The sequence below is a fragment of the Lepisosteus platostomus genome, chromosome 6, assembly GCF_059453375.1.
Source record: "Lepisosteus platostomus isolate fLepPlt1 chromosome 6, fLepPlt1.hap1, whole genome shotgun sequence".
Classification (NCBI taxonomy): Eukaryota; Metazoa; Chordata; class Actinopteri; order Semionotiformes; family Lepisosteidae; genus Lepisosteus; species Lepisosteus platostomus.
Genome location: NC_142616.1, coordinates 62,993,798 through 63,011,795, shown reverse-complemented (window position 1 = coordinate 63,011,795; position 17,998 = coordinate 62,993,798). Strand labels below are relative to the sequence as shown.

The 17,998-nt window shown below is 36.3% G+C and overlaps 1 protein-coding gene across 3 annotated transcripts in view; it reads right to left on the bottom strand.

The window, feature by feature from the left end:
* Window positions 1–289: 289 nt before the first annotated feature.
* The window catches only part of iars1 (isoleucyl-tRNA synthetase 1), a 61,138-nt gene continuing 43,429 nt past the window's right edge, over window positions 290–17,998 (bottom strand). For all 3 annotated transcript variants that reach the window (XM_088636807.1, XM_088636808.1, XM_088636806.1), the window contains 11 exons: window positions 17,255–17,357; window positions 16,427–16,510; window positions 13,026–13,200; window positions 11,582–11,694; window positions 10,324–10,419; window positions 9,098–9,274; window positions 8,819–8,939; window positions 8,363–8,488; window positions 4,874–5,017; window positions 3,524–3,676; window positions 290–1,376 (listed from right to left, as the gene is read on the bottom strand). In XM_088636807.1, the coding sequence (XP_088492933.1) occupies window positions 1,294–1,376; window positions 3,524–3,676; window positions 4,874–5,017; window positions 8,363–8,488; window positions 8,819–8,939; window positions 9,098–9,274; window positions 10,324–10,419; window positions 11,582–11,694; window positions 13,026–13,200; window positions 16,427–16,510; window positions 17,255–17,357 (1,375 nt within the window). In that variant the 3' untranslated portion in view covers window positions 290–1,293. The remainder of the gene's footprint in view (window positions 1,377–3,523; window positions 3,677–4,873; window positions 5,018–8,362; window positions 8,489–8,818; window positions 8,940–9,097; window positions 9,275–10,323; window positions 10,420–11,581; window positions 11,695–13,025; window positions 13,201–16,426; window positions 16,511–17,254; window positions 17,358–17,998) is intronic.

Here is a 17,998-nt window from a genome sequence, read left to right as displayed (position 1 = left end):
CTCCTGAAAACCACAGATCAAAGGTGTCTGTCTAATCAATGATTAACTCACACTTTGTTTACAGATCAACTGCCAAACCAGGTGAATATGAGAATGAAGACAGTAGTTCTGACTTGTACTGCATATGAAGAAAACACAGGAACAACATTTTTTAAGCCATTTTATTATGCATACCTCTGCACCAAATTATTCCCATCGCCAATATGGCAAAAGCTCACATTTTGCCAATTTATGTAGGTACACTATCTTTGATGAAAAGGTGCCACAGAACCTAAAACAACTGCTCCTGTTTCGTTAACTCCCCAATCCACAGCAGAGACCTAATGCCAAGAATTACACAATTTAGGAGATTATGAATGATAAAATTGCAGTTAGTTTGCAAGCAAGGCTAAGAATGATGTCACTTAACTCCCAACACGAATCACTGAAAAAACATTTTTTCTGAATTACCAGTGTGACAGCACAGAGCATTTCCTTTATCCTTTATATCTCCGAAAGGGAGAATGACCTTGACTTGGATATGCGCAGAGGCTGTATGAGGTCAAAATGCTTCCAAAAGAGAAAAATGCCAACTGCTTTTCTGGAAGATAAAATTCCCCAAACTGGAATCTTTCTAGAGGGAATCTAAGTTCTGTTTTTTGAACTCCTGATATCAAAAGCCATTCTATGCAGGAATATGATATTGAGACAGCCCTCTGAGGAAAAACATACAAAGAATAGAGCACAAACATCCTTTCTGAATTAAAAAAAAAAACAATCCTTGTAAAAATTTACTACTCAATGGAAATACAGGAGGGTATCTGACCTCACATGTACTGTATTATTTTACTACCTTTTATTACATAGAACTTTAGAAGTGAAACAATAAAGGAAATGCAGATTGCAAAAGTTCTGCATGCGGACAAAGTCAACAATTCCCAACCCTCCTCCGCGTCCATAGTCCAGGCTGGCTGTCATTCTAGGTGAGCTCTCACTAACTTAATAAATCCTTAATTGATCTGATAATAGGATTGATATGAACTCAGTTTTTAGCTCATAAACATGCTTTAGGATACCTGTTACATTTTGTGAGTAACTAATAGTTTTGCATAAAAAAAACAATGACAAGGATTTCAATCAAGCAGCTAGATCAATTAAGTAAAGAGCTCAGCTGGAACAAAACCTCACAGCTTTGATGGATTCCCAGGACCAGTTTTGGGAAACCCTGGACTAAACCAACCAATTTGTGGTACAATACTTAGATCTGGGATCTACAATTTCAATAGTGAATACCATTTCAATTCTTAAAAACATTTATGCTTCTGCTGTAGTAGGTAAAACTCTTACAAACACCATCTTCATGTTCAGTGTCTTCACTGAGGTCTGTTCTGTGATCTCTGAAATATATAAAGATGCATTTTATTATGTGTGCATAATAAGAAATAAAGATGCTTTTGCTAATGTTAGATACACAAAATCTGTAAAAGGAAACACTATCAAATGTCTTGTCAAATTCTCAACAAATAATTATTTGTAATAAAACCTTGTATGATGATGCACTTTCTAAATATTTTATATATCTTGATGGCATCTTTTGACAAACTGGGATTTGTCAAAAAATACCGAAATAAAACACGGATTAAAACAATCAATATCTCACACTATGAAACAGTATGATGTCAATGTTATTGACAAGACTCTCCAAATTAAGAAAATTCAATGGATTATGGCGAATTGAAGAATTAAGCTTCAAAATGTTAAATGTAGATCAAATACAGATAATACTAGGTTGTAAGACATCACAAATAACTGTAGCCACCACTGTTGAAAATCAAACTGCAATTCTTCAAGAAACACCATAAATAACCAGAAATATCTGCAGCACGTCAACTGCACTGGATAATAAAAACCTGTCATCGTTCAAGAACAGACCCTGAAATGAATGGAGAACTTTTCCTGCAATGTATCTGTAATATTTCTGCATCATAGCCCTGATTCATTGTTTCAGATGTCAGACTGGAGAGCTCTAGGTGCCTGAGGGATGTGACCTACTTTCGTGTGTTCAAGTATATAAAAAAACAAATACTCTGGACAACTTTAGAACCTTTATTCAAGTGCTTACAAGTTATAAGCACTAATAGATCATTGTCAATAAGGCACTGCCTTAGTGTTTTGTCCAGATACTCAGTATATATCAAAGAATCTGGAACCAATTTTTTTGTTCACTTGCATATGTTTAGCTCTTTTAATTTTCTTTCTTAACCTTGAATACACAAAATTTGGTAAACATGGATTTTTTACTGAAAGGACCATACCATCTTTAAATTACATAAAGTCTCAAATTGTTTTTGCCAAAAGCATTTGATGAACAAAATGTAAACAGCCATTAAGACTGTAAGAGATTTTTCTACTTTTTTTACTCTTTGACTGTTTTTTTTTTAACTTTTATTGAGAGAATTATATAAGCTGAGGAATGCAGAAAGGGAACAATAAACAAGGTTTGGCAATAAAAAAAACTTCCAAACTTTCAGCTAAAGAACCAAATATGAAACTAAAATTGACCAAAAACATTTTTCAATATCATGCCTATAATAAGCTAGGTGCTTTCCTGTGGTGATTGTGATCCCTAAAAAAACTAATTTTGTCACTGTCCATCACTTGTTAATGCCCTAAAAACCTGTTTTATCTATGTTCTTGCATTTTCATAGCCTTTATTCTAATTAAAAGATGAATATGTATCATAAACTGATGACTAAAACTTCACGGATACATTTAATTTCTAACATATTTGCATATGGATATTGGAGAAAAAAATCCTTTACAAATTCAGAGAACTACCAAGTCTGAGCAAAATGCTCCACATCTCCTTTAATACTATAAACAAATATTCCAATAAGCTCAAATTCAAACAAGGGCCATTGGTCATGTTAATGGTTTTAATTATAATCAAGTCAAATATACAAACATCGCAAACTATCCTCTTCCAAAGTTTCCCCAGAAGGGGGAAAAACGATCCTGCTCCATTTTTGGGGTGTGCGATATGCACGATGGAGGCATCAGATTCTTTATTTTTTATTACTATTTCCGTAATAAAAGATTTTACCGTCCAAAACAATAGGCATAATTCAGTTTAACATCGCAAGCATGATTAAAAATTCGAATTCTTCAAAAAAAAGACTGTAAAAATGCAAGTCAGTGGTAACTGGTAAAGACTGAAACTTGTTCAACAAGGGTGCCAAGATCTTGTACCCATTGTCCCAGTCCGTGATTAAAAAAACAAAGCTCAAGATTATAAAGGCAGTAGACTCCCCTCTGCTTTGCCCTGACAGAAGAAGAGTGATGGAACAAAGGAGCACGCTACAGCTCATTAACTAGAAGTTCTCTCCCTACTGAAGATTAACTAAGCTCTAACAGAAGGTGAAAGCTGCTACACACATAGTTAAAGTGTTCTAGGAAAAGTGGTAAGTCCATTGTCTTCTTCCATAGACCTCCACTATGCGTTAAAAGCTAAGCCTTTATAGTCATTGGGGCTGAAAGGCCTTACCTTCGCTCAGGGTCTCGTCAAGATATAGCTGGAGTCTTCGGCTTCGCAGCCCAAACACCTTTGCCGCTTCCTGCAGGAGCCCTGCGTATGTAAGCCCGTTCTGGCCAGAGGGGTTAGCCAACAGCAGAGTTCCCACTTCTCCATTCTGGCATTCTAGAAGAGCAAAAGAGTGTTTTACAAAAGAGAGGGGGCCATCTGGATCAGCTGAAAACGTAGGGTGCAATGTGGCTTGAAGTCTGAACATTCAGGGTCTAGAGTGCTAACCATTGCAAAAGACTAAAAAGGATACTAACTGCAGGGCACTACAAGTAACTACAAGGAGAGCACGTCTACATATCCTTGAGTATTTAGGTCAACTACTTGACATCTTCTTCTCATCTTCATACATTTCAACAATCAGTACAGCGCTTAAGGCAATCTGGTAAATTACACTACAGGATCTGTATTCATACTGCTCAAGAAAAAAAATATTCTAGCTATTTTCTGAACCTGCATAACATAGTAAATATATAAAAAGGCAACTTTCATGGTAAGTAACAAAGCTGTCAGCTGTAAGCTGGAAACTGCCGGAAATTACGGAACGTACCAGTATGATCTAAAACGTACCACGGTACGTACCGCTTGACTAAAGGACCATGGTTTACTGGGATACCGGTTTTACTGTGCACCTCTATTTAGTAGTACAGTACATTAGCTAGTAGAGATACAGATTGCCTAGGACCCACTTAGTGGTTGCAATAATAGCATGGCTGTAAAGTAGAGGTCATCAGAACGTCCTCACTATTTATACATACTGCAGCTGGGCATGGCAGCTGTTAATGCTTCCATCTCACCTTTTTATCCGAACTCATCACTCATCACCAGGGTCTTCAAGAAAGGAATTCTCTGCCCATAGCAGTACGAAAAACAACTTAAAAATACAATCCTGAACTTTGTCATGCGACGCCATTTTTGATTTGTGCCTATTGAGACGCTATGCCAGTCTAGTCTTGAATTTCTGCACTGTTGCAACCATCGGTTCTTCCCTCACTCCCTACTATGATTCTAAGTATTTCACATTTCCTGAACTGACTTGTGTGTGGGCTGTTGCGGTCTATTTTGTCTTTAATGGTCCCTCCAGAAACCAAGAAAAGTCAGAGGCCTACTGATACTGACAATATGGTGGTCGAGACATCCTCTATCATTCCGTTCTCAATTCAACTCTCAATTCAAAGTTGGCAGTTTGAGTGGAAAAACACCATCCTCCTCCTCAGCAGTAGCAACCTCAAACCTTTTACAGTACCTCTGTGATTTTAAAATTACCATAACCGATCCTTCGTTAATGGGAGTTTGCACTGAAGATGAACTGACCTTGTGGCTTTGCATTGAGCAGCTGCAGGTTAATGTAGGGGCAGAGCACTGTCTCAGAACTGGGGTCTTCTGTGGGAGATGCTCCCGATGTAACAGTCAGCGTCTTTTTGTTCAAAGCCAGCAGGTCTGTCTTGCTGCTCAGTTCTAAAAAAAACATCAAACGCACATTATCTTCCTAACTCATGTTTCGGACAGCAGACTGGCTTGGTCGTCAAATGTGCAAAAAAATAATGTGAATTTTTTTTTTCCAAAGAGGCAAATAAAAATGAAATAGTCAATGATTCCTGTGTTTCTCAAACTGTCAAAGGACAAGAAATCACAAACAGGCATTCAGTGAAATTTCCACTCCAAGACGCACATTCTAAAAGTGTTAAAAGCCATCAAACAACGTTCACAACAGTTTCTCAATCAGGAGATATACAGTTCAAGTATAAGATCTCACAAGACATGAAGATTATCATGAAGTTGTGTTTTTTTTTTATTTGAGGCCTAAATAATGACTAGAAAAACTTGACTGATCCTCAAAACATTTTAATGGGCTTAATGTAGTACAGCAATGTTTAAGGTGGGAATTTTTTATATTTAAAAATAACAGGCAGTAAAGTCTTTTCAAGGAATAGAAATGGGAACATCCAGTATAAATATAAATCACACTTAAATAAGATCTAATTGAAAAAAGAAAATGAGATTTGCACACTGTCAATTAGAGTCCTATACACTGGGATCCAGATTCACAAAAGATGAATCCAAACACATACTCAACACATTGTAAAAATTTTTTAAGTGTAAAAAGTACACAGAAAGAACTCAAGGGTCTGAAAGGAATGCTTTGGAATACACTGGGATTTAGAGCTTCTTGAGGGATACCAGCCCTACAATGGAACACTCTTCACTGAGTACAACTATACAAAGCTACCTTCCACCATTTACCTGTACTGGACACCAGTATCAACACTATTCTAGGAACACCACATTCTACAGCTTTAAGATATATAGATATAATTTTGGAAAAAATCGTAGATTTGCAAATATAATGCATTTCTCATGTTGAAAGGCTTTCGGGTTTCTCAATTTCCCGTGCCGCAGTCTGCGCGATTTGCCAGGTCCCGCGTCTCTTTAATTTTAGTGGGCATTCAGATGTGGAATCTGCCATCTGCAACTCGGAGACGACTACTGCCGCAGTCACTTCTGGTGTCTGCTCATCCCTCAACAGAAAAAAGCCTGCGCAGACTTTCAGGGCACACAGCAGTTACAGTGCAGGAAAAGCTACTTGACCTGTATCAAAAGAACAGATACCCTGGGTAACAAACCAGCCACTCCTCTTGTACAGTACATCTGCTCTGGACCCCGCAGCCTGGGTATTACAGAATATTTACAGTTGACTGAACCACACTTCAACCAAAGAAATTTAGATGATGGAAAAGGGTAAATGATGAGGAAAAAACACAACTGTCTAAATTTCTTAATCGTGCTTCTAAAACCATAGAACCTGCAAATTCACACAATTCTTATGATAATCTGAAAACTCCATTATTCCCAAGATGTTAGCTATCACACTTCAAAACGCTGGTCTGTACCAGACATGTCATAGCCGTTTGTCAAAATGTTTGCCCACAGCCTGCTTATTTTGAGACCATCAATCATATTTTATCGGAGCCTCACTATACTTTGGGACATCGCGAGATAAAATCTATTCACCTGAAGCTTTTGCTATAAGCCTTTGGCATATCTCGCATAAACCGTCTGCTCAATTTATTTTCAAAGGAAAGATTAATTCAAAGCAAAGCTATTATTTCTCATTTGCTGGCCATATGAGCCAAAAATACTTCAGAGAAATAGTGGGGGAAAAAAACAGTAAAAAGAAGCACATTTATTGTTCAATTCATATAGCTGTTTGTTAGTCAGTCCTTCAATTAATCAATCAAGTTAGCAGCTATCTGACACTATCTTTTCATAGCTGAAATGACTGAGCTCCAGCAGCACATGCTGTACAAAAGGATGGAAGTTATATAGTGACATACAGCGATGTATAGTTGTACACAATTAACTTTCATTTGTTACTCCAGATATAAAATAATGCTGTTTCAATTCATAACATGCCACTAAATGTTACCCTAAAGCAGGCATCTCTAACTCTGCCGATGAGCCCCAACCTTGAATGTTTAAAAGACATCAATTTCTAAAATTTGGAAAAACTTTTAAATTGGAAGTGATCTTTTCAATTTAGAAATGATATGGATCAGAATATGACAGCTACAGATGATCAAAGTTATCTTAATTGAGCTCATTACAATTGATCAATATCTCACGAATGATCCTAATTTTAGATAAAGGGTGACATAAGGCCTACTGGACTGCGGACTTTCCAAGACCGCACACACTGCAATATATATTTGTTGTACTGTATGTTTACAGAGTTACAACATTCCTGTAAATAGGATTAGATTCAACTCTAAAAGGCTAAGAGCCTTGAGAATAAAAATGTCAACAGAAACATTAGATGTCTGTTAAGTCTTATCAAATAAAAAAAATAATCTAAGCTCTCAAAGGCCTTTAACATTGAAGAAAGATTTACAGATTTGTATTGTGTATGTTCATATTTAGAGAAAGCATGGATTTACCTGGTACAAATTAATTTCAAACCTCACAGGATACCATGAAACAACACCATAAATGTAAAGTGCCATCTACACACATCAATTTGTAAGGCAAATAGTTCATTAATACCAATTAATATAATATTTAGAGGGGATATTTTGACCCACTTTAGCTTTAGAAATAAATCACTAAAAAATGTTCAAGAAAAGTACATTAAATACAGGGCCGACTTTCCCAAGTCTGTTGAAATTAATATCCAAGACACAGTTTTTCCAAGTGCAGCTTAAAATTTACAAACGTTCTATGAATAACTCTGGTATTTTGACTCCTACATTATACAGTGTCATTTTACACTGCAATAAAATATCACATGACTGTCATTACACACTGCCCAAAAGGTGGTAATATTATACTTGGTAATATAAATGTGTAATTAAAGGTGTAATGTGAATAAAATATTATGCAAGACTGGAATTAAACAGTAGAAGCAGCCACAGAAACTATTAATAAAACTCTGTCCTTTCTGAATTTCCATTCAGAAATAAACAGAAGTTTCCCTTAATGTAAAACAAAAAAAAACGAAAGCTATTGAAATTAATTGTAAATTAAGTACTGCTGAACTACGAAATAGCAAAAAACATTACTGCAGTTCGCTAACAAATAAACAATTAAGAAACAGTGCCATAAATGAGATATTAAAAAATAATCTTCATTAAAAAAATGCCCATATTTTTCCCCAAACATTTATACTAAAGGTATACAATTTAAAGACCTACAGGAAAAGAAATTAGATAAATTATCTTTCAAAATTAAAACTTTGGCTTATTTTAACTGACTAGAACACCTGAATCTTTGCCCTTCCTTTGACTTATACTGACTTCGATCGCTCACCTGTCTTGCCATTGTACACAGCCCACTGTGTGCAAGGAAGGCCAAAAACACTGGAGCACACAGCCTTCAGCCTCTCTAAACCCAGCTTGTTGTCTCCTTTAGGATTCTCCAGCAGAACGACACCAACTGCAAGTCAAGGGCAAGAATATAAAGGTCTGTTCTGCATTTTTCCAAATCCAAATGCACTCACATAAATTATGTACCAAATTATGCTAAAAATAATGCCTTTTGTGTCCTAAATAAAATGCAAGCTTTGCAGAGCACAGAATATAAATCTTCTAAATGTTAAAAGAACATTTACATGCAGAATTATTTTTAAGTATGTAAGGTGGGGATTTCAAATACTTTAATTTACAGACTTTGCCAGCAGTGGTGGAATGAAATTGTGTGCACTTGATTTCTTCTGCCTAAGAAAAGTGCAAATGTGTTTCAAGCCAAGAAGGGGGCAAGCCTTACCTTGCTCTTTGTTGTCAAGCTTTATTTTTAAGTTGACATAGGCACATGCAGGTCCTGAAAGAGGAATGTGACCAGCTGCAGCTCCCTTCACAATTGTCAGATCCAGATCGGATCCCTTCAGCTAGGAATTCACAAAGAAAGCACATCACCCCACTAGAAACGAACCAAAATGCAAACATAATGCCCTTTGTGTCAGGCATCTTGGAATAACGTTGGTATCTCAGAAAAATGGGCATCATGAGATGAAGAACACAACAGAGAACAACCAATCTGGGGTACCTGGGTTTTCTCCTGAACAATTACACTTGCATTCTTAGGAACAGGGTAGGCTTTCAAAGGAGCTTTGATGGTTGCTAGTATAAATTCAGTGTGAGCCTGGATAACTTTCTCCAAGTATTCACTGGCAGGCTGGGAGTTGTAGTAAACAACTATGTCATCAGAGGGAACCAGGTGAGCCTTTAACAGAAACAAAAACAATTAAGATACAGTTGAACGATTTCACTGAAACATACATTGAATTTCCTCAGGCAGAACTGATTTGTGTGCCTTCCAAATCACAGAGGACTGAACTACATTATTCTACTTCTATAATGTAACAAGTAAATCCAAATTCATTTTTGCCAATTACAGTTTGAGCAGACCTAACAGTGACACTTCTAACCATACTGATCTGTATTAATGTGTTCAGTGACTAACTAAAGGCAGAGATGAGGGGAAAGTAAAATTTTACATAATTTAAATGTGTGCTTTTTTAAGACAGAACTGAATTATTTAAAAGAACTTGTGAAATATAAGGTATCATCCATTTAAGACACCTAAATGTTTCCCATCCACAATCATGGATACTGCTACTCTCGCAGTGTTGAGCAGTGGTTAGATGGAAAATTCCGTGATTTTCAATTACAAAGGAATTCATGTTGGCTAGCTGCCAAACTCTCCTTGGGACAAGTGGGGCCCAAATTCTGAATGGAAAATGTTTGTTTATTAAGGGACCAAGTTATTAAAGAAATCCTTATTACAGTTTAAATCCCGGTACACTTGAAGGTCAGAATTAAAATTTCTTGCAATGTAGCTTATGGGATGTTGAATTACAATTGCACAGTCCTTCAATGCATTTCTTATTTGCTGGAGAAGAAACAAGTTGTTTAAAGCTGAATGGAAAGATTTTCAACTAAAACGCAGCCAGAAGCTTGGAAAAATTAATGATCTTAGCTATCTAAACATTAGCAAAGTAGTAACTAGAAGAAAAATGACTTATTGCCTGCACTTTGAAGTCACAAACTTCTGTAAGTCTGCAGACTACAGTACGTGACTCTGAAGTCATCCACCTTTTTTCCTGGAAGACAATTAACAAGCAAAGTTACGTGTGAACATTTTCCTTTCCTCTTAAGGAGACAAATTCTACACTGGAAATTCACCTTTTTTAGAATGAACTCCACAGATGTTTTAGTTTAAAGCAGGCAACACTTTTCAGAGCTATGGAAAACAAGGTCCGCAAACCCAACCTTTTTGCGAAGTTTCTGAATGCGATTGATGACTTCCCGGGCCACACCTTCGTCCACCATAGACTGGTCCGGGGTAACATCAAGCAGAACCAAAACCTAGGAGTACAGGCAACCTGTGTTACCTCAAGCAATAAATTCAGATGGGTTTGGCAAAACTGGTCTGAATTACAGCACATGTCAAGAATACTGAATTTATATGTCAAAAAGGAAAGCTAAATAATACATTTCAGTCTAATGAAAGCTGCAACATGAGGATTTGATAACGGTTCATCAAACAAGCACCTTTGATCATGGAAGGGTACCCAAGGTCTACATCTGGGAGTAACCAGTTAAAAATGTAATATATTGTGTGCTTCCCCAACCCCATCCAACTAAGACACCAAGTAACTAAAACTGCATTTATGCGCTGTAATTCAGAGCGGTTTTGTAAGATGCATTGTAGTTTTACGAATGTTCAGTCTTGATCCTAAAAAAGGAAATTTTCATTTAAAAGAATTAGGAGAAATCTTTCTTTTTTGTTTTTTCATGAATACGGATACTGTATGTATTAAATCCCGTGGCCTTTTCTAAGAAATTTCAATCTCCCTTCACAGTTCATCCCGTCAGAGCTACAGGCTTCTCTCTGACCACTTTCTGTCAATCAAGCCTTTTGATCAGATGCCAGCCATATGGTTGGCAGGGTAAGATCTACCTTCATTTCCTGCTCCAGTGAGTTGAGCTCACTTGCTGGACTGATCATTAATCTGTGCTGATTTCATGACACCTGGTCTTCTCCCTCTGACAGAATTCCAATTTCACACTGAGGTATTTTTTTTATTTTTAGGTTTTATTCTATTTTGAATAAAAGGTAAAAATGTCTGTTTTTGTCAACTGTAGAAAAATTAGGACAGGTCTATTAGGACAGCTCAACATGAATGTGGTGGCATCACTTCAGATGCATGGACTGCTAGTTTCCAATGTAGCACACTTTCACACAAATTCAAAATCTGAATTCAAGAACAGTCTGCAGCAAAGCACTGCAGATTTCCTTCTCAAAACATTTTTCCATAAAACAAAATCTATAATCCACCCCACATGCATGTCTTTTATCCATAAAACATGCATCTAGAAATGCTACATCGTAATAAGCATTATTTTGTTGTGTTTTTCTTTAATGAGCACTTGTGTTATAAGTGAATCAGACTTGTGGGCCACAGATTTAATTCAGGATGTGTTTCATTTGATTTAATTCAGGATACTGCAACTTCCAGGTCTGTACCTGTGCATCTGAATGAGCTTCATACTGCGCATGCGTTTCTGAGACCGGGTCAAAGGTGTACATGAGACGCAGGTCCTCCGCATGAAGTTCATGCCCGTCCACCACAATAGATCCTGAAACAAGCACAGCGATGAAATCAACCAATCAACTCCTTTACTCACCAGGTGAAATCACACAGAGCACATGTGTGCATCCTAAAAACTGTACCAATAATAGAAACTATGCTGTCTAGAAGAAACCCCAGCAGATAAAGTATATTGTCCATGCTCAAGATCATTACCCAGAAACTAAAGGAAAACAGATCATATTCAAAAATTATAATAGCTCAAAAAGTCAATAACCGTTTTCTTGTTTTCCCCCAACAGGAGTACCGGCAATATGTAAAATCTTAGATTGCAGTGGTTGCAACTTAAAATCTGATCATTGGTCTGAAAAAAAAAAACATTAATGCAGTAATGAAGATGACACTAATTAAAGCAATTAACATTGCTAACAAGGCAGGCTGGGATCTGGTGCTTATTACTGTCAAAGGAATATATTAGACAGGTACCTGTTTTAAATACTTGTTAATGTACAACCATGTCTTCCAGTGGGAACAAAAAATCATTCTCCTTGGAAGAGCCAAATAAGACACATTTCATTTCAATTCTTAGCCCACTTGATAAAAACAGACCAGCAATCATATTTTCACAGGCTCGAGTACATTAAGAAACTCAATATTAAATGGAGGTCACCTACTTTTTCCACATTTCCACATACATTTTGTCTATACAAATACAAAATCCTCTATGTATCTGTGATGTATCCATCACAGAACTCAGACAAGTGGCATACTTATGTAAGTGTTCTACATTTTCTAAAAACCCACTGTGTCTAATTTGTAAATAAAACTTAAAACACATTCTTCCCATTCAAGCTAGAGTAGAGCAATACTTTCAGAATATCAAAGACGTCTCTAAGACCTACTTTCTGTCATCCTAGGGTAAAAACTGTATTTTTATCAGCATTCTCACTAATGCATCTCAATGATTGGTGAGACATGGGTAGTATAAAAGATGATCACCTACTTTTACAACTCCTATGTTTTTCTGTACCAGCAATATCCTTAGTAGAAGAAAACGAACCCTCTCAAGGTGCACCTCGGTGCTGCACCATTTGACCATTTACTAAATCTGCACTGAAACATCCTTGTTTTCTCAGACAAATACGTCATAGCTCACCCAGAGAAAATATATTTTTCAACTAAACTGATGTTGTGTGAGCGGGCCTTTCCAACAGAAAGATGTCAAATCAAGGGCTGCTGTTGGCTGTTTCCAACAAAACTCGAGTTGGAGTGGCGGCAGTACGAATCCTCGTGGGGTAAACATTTACACAACAAACCGGGCAGCAAAGAGGACCACAGTAAAAACGTTTCCAGAAGTGCACTACAGCAAGAGAGACGCACCTGTCTTCTGGAACACCTCCAGTTGCTCACTCTTTAGCTCTTTGATGGATGCTGCGACAGATTTAAAGGCTCCCTTCAGGCGCTTGCCAAGAACCATGTGATCCGGCTCTGCCCTCAACCTGATGCCGTATTTGTCTTTGTCGGTAGAGAGGGTAAGGTGGCGAACATTCAGCTCCTAGAGGACAAAGAATTATAAAAATAAATAGAAGTGAGAGATGCCCCCCCCACTTTACAGTAATGCATCCTAGAATAATTAATATTACTAGTAGATGACACATTGGGGACAAAAAAAACATCACCCACTTACCACTGGAACATTCGGTGAAGTCCTAAATCATGCCCTGCCTAAAGTGAGTTTCCTTGTGCTATGAGAGTTCAGGAACCTTTGTGACAAAGCCACTATTGAAAACAGACACAGGTCTGTTCTGTAATACAGTGTTTCTTCTCATTGAAATCCCTTTCTACAGATGCATGACAGAATGCATGTCTGTCTCTTCAAATCTATGGAGGGATATTTACATATGGATCTATGAATAGCAATTTACATTACACTTTTAGGAAATAATCTAGAAATTCCCTGTAGTCTAGCACAGGTCTTTAGGAGAAGCTATTTCAAACAACCAAGGTTTGGGTTTTTTCTAAGACTGATTTCAGAACTGTCAATGTGGTTTAAATAAAATATGAAAACTAATGAGGCCAAACCACAAAATAGCTTGCTTGCAAAATTATCATGCAGGCACATCCAGCTTATAACTTTCAGGATATGATAAAGCTAAAACAGCATTTTTGTCTAGAACTAATCCGTGGTCTATGAAAAGCAGTTCTTGCAGTATTTAAGGCACATTCTCCTGACAGCAAAAAGCATCTACTCTTAACCTAGTTCTGCCTCACACAACACACTTCACGCATAAGTTATCATATTAATAAGATTGACTGTCCAGTAAAATCTCAATAGGCTTTTCAGTGCATTTTGTATCACTGCAGACTTATTAATTCTCAGAACCATATCCGATGCTTCTGTAAATTATAATATAAAATCCATGATCAGATACACTGGCAATTCTTTAACTCCTGAAAATAAAACAGCAAAATCTCAAATGGCTGAACTGGGTTGAAAAAAGTATTCTTTACTGGATCTCTAGCCTGCTAATATAAGCAAATCCACCATAGGATATCACTGGATACAGCACCATTAATACGAAGGTACCAATTTTTTTAAAAGCCATCTGCACATTAATTTGTTCCAATGACTTTAGTAAAACCAAATTACATCGTTACAACCCTCCTGTAATTCCAAAGTAATGGCATCTTGTATGGTGTCTCTCTCTGTATGGTAACATAATTAAACCACAGTGTGCATACCACCCCTCGACATCAATCGTTGTGGTGTTGAGCAACTAATCGCATTTATACCATAACGGAAACATTTTCTTTTTTCAATCGCATGTGCCAATGCCCTCTAAATACCCTGCTGAAAGACGGCAACAATTAATCACAATGCTGCAAGGGTTCCTTCCGACCAGGAGTCTTCTGCCAGTAGATAACTAACATAGCTCTGCTTGATCTATATTTAGGTACGTGTCACGCCTTCCCTGTCCATCATCCATTTCATTGGCTATATAACAAAAGACAGCAGGATGACCAAAAGTGCACTTGAGAAGTTCATCTGTACAAGACAACCAGATACAGGGCTCAACGTGCCCGTATTAAAGAAAGCAGCATAAATTTAAATTATGAAAGACTAAAAAAAGGTTACAAAATGGCAGATTTAAGAGGAAACATTAAATGTACTGTACAATTTTCCATCGCCGCATCAAACATAAAAGAAAATGTTTCAATTTGTTGTTGTTTTTTAATTACTTTATTACTTTGTTGAAAACCCTCACTTAAACCAAATGTTATATTTTCTTTAAAATATGCATTACAATCCTATCTCTTGGCAACCCCTATGAGACAAAATTTTCTAATATAACTAACACCTCAGCTCACTCAGTGTATGAGATTCCATGGAAGGAACATTAATGAGGATAAAATAATTCAGTGGGAAGCAGCATAGTTCCTTCACCACAATAAAACAAATAGTGCTACATGTTCTCCTAACCAGTTGTTTAAAAAAGAAAATGTCTTATATTCAATTTTTACAGAATTTTAGTAGATAATATAGAAGACACAAAAAAGATTCAAGTTTAGTTTCACATAACAATAAATCTAAAACTTTATGAGTTTCAAATACACTTTACAGTTTCCAGTCACAATTCACAATACACGCTTCAAAAAACCTCCAAGACTACCAGTGCTTACATAAAGGTAATATTGAAAGCAATAATAAATTTAATGATCACTGGATTTTTTGTTGTATGGTGTATGCCCCACTTATTTAATTGTGGCTATACCATTTTTTTAAATACTGTTAAAATTTTGTTAAAAGTGTTTATAATAACTGATTTCTTCTAAATTAAGAGTTTCTGATATGGCCACATGCAGCATAATTATGCTCAAGTAGCAATGAGATTTAGCCACAAAAAATAAAACGTATATCTGGTAACAAATGATTTCCAAATAATTAAATTACAAACTTATTTTTAACAGCTGGGTAATGGTTTTTGACATTTATTTTAACAGAGAAGGTTCTTGGTCAACTTTGTACTTAGGTAAAAGCTGTCCTTAGCAGGGATTACATTATATTGTATTGTGAAATATTCCAATAATGTTCCAAATATTATTTAAAAACTAAGACATGCTAACGTAGTTTAACACAATTCAGTCTTCAGAGAAACCCCTCACAGGCCATTCAGCTAAAACTCTTAGCTAAACTTTGTATTTGGACTAGTAAACACCACAGTGAATCACGTTTTATAGCTTTATGGCACAAGGAGAGGTACAATTACTTGGAATATAAACTTCCATTAAAACCTTTGTAAAGTGTTGCTACTGTATGCCATTCACTCCTGTGACAGACGTGGAAAAACAGTATTCCACCATGTGCAGCTTTTTTTAGATTGCTTGTACATGTTCAGAGAAATGCCCATTCGCCCATATCATATGCACCTACGTAATCAATTCTTTTGAACCAGTCCTCCTAACATACTGTTTCGTCATGAGTTCAGCTGGGCTGGCCTTTGCATCTTCTTTGGAAGACCTTTTGTCTCTTGGCATTTATATGACCAGAGCCAGACAGCAAAACAGCTCAGCCTGACTTTTCGCCCTTACAGCCATACATGGTAGCTTTGTCCCAGACACATTTAAGTATCTTTGTACATCTTCAAAACAATACCCAATGACAGAATAAAGATGTAGCTTTTGTTACAAACTAACATTTCATTTATTGGTATTTCACACAGGCCAAAACTCTATTTTAGATGAAAGGTTAAAACAATTTTAAAAACTCTCTGCTAACTCACCTCCAAAATATATTTCTGCAAAGCCTGGATATCTTTCAGAGCTTCAGGATCCTGGTGTATGACTACCACTTCTTTCAGAGGATACTAAAATGCCAAAGAAGCAATAAAAGATTTTAAACAAAGAAGCAATAAAATAAAAGTCACAGCTATTTATAGGAAGTGAAATGCCTATTTATTTCTTCTAGCAAAACCTTATCTGGAAAATTCAAACTTTCATTTTAACAGTACAACAAGCTTGGGAAAATATTTCATTACAAAATGCCATGCCTTAAAAAAAAACATTTGCTACTAATGAAATTATGTTTTTCCTTTGTGAGAAATTCAATCTGGTTATCTATGTAATACAAACCAGTTGAATACTTTCATCAGCAAATCAATGGAAACCTATATACAAAATTTAGTAACCTAGAAGGATTTTTTAAGGGACATTTTATTTTAGGAGCTCCTCAGATAAAATACAATAATAAAAAAAGTCTAAATTTCTTATTTCTTAAGACTCTAGTTATAGCGCAAGCATACAGTAAACATGCAAAAAATTACAGTGCACTAACACACAACTAAATAAACCATTTCCAAGGATGTCTACCATCACAGTGGAAGAGGAAAAAACTATACAGAAGAATGTTAAAAGGTAATTATGCAATGTCTAAACTAGAGAATACCAAAGTACACTCCTCCAATCAGTGTACATAATGCAATACCACTCTACTAAATTTTTTCTCATTAAGGTTTTACTGTAACATTTCACAATTATACCAGCACCAACAACTCCAGCTGGAATAGCACAAAGTTTCTATTCAAAGCAACAGATTTCAAACCATAGCCTACCTTCACCGGAAGGGTCTTCCTGTCCCTTATGACACGACCCAGCTCAATGACGGACTGCATCTGAGACACAGCACTCTCAATGCGCTTATCAATCAAAGACTCTCTGTAATAGAAGGAGAAAGGACACACTGGCTCAGGAGACGCACATAGATACAGATGAAGCACTTTCCTGAACAGCAACAACAAATTGAACTTCATGGGCCAGAAATCAACGTTGTTCTTAACGTGAAATTATGAATTTACAATTTCAACATTTATGAGAACAACTCCTTGGCTTTAGGTGCAACATATGCATGGGTTAACATTCAACACATAACAGAGTAAGTAATTTGTTAATAGTAAATGCTTAATACATGTTTTATGAGAATCATATTTAATATCATTTGGTATTTAGAACTGCTGAGAGGTTTTTTTAAAGTACCACATCTCTAATACAATTACCAAATAATAGCTTTACTTAATTTACCTTTTGTTAAAAGTGTGTATTTTATCATGAGCAGAAGTCTGCCCCTACCTGCTTAACGCCATTTTTAATAATGGTAATATTCTGAAGATTATGGAGTTATTAAAAGTAATTTGCATCCCCTATACTAGTGCACATGATGACAATAAATGCATTTTAACAATGCAAAAAGTAGAAAACAAGAATGTACTGCATTTAAATATAAAACCAGAAAAACCCGATAAGTTATATAAAGCTCTGGAAAGAATGGAGCCGTTTCTAGAGAAAAAAGGGTAAAATCT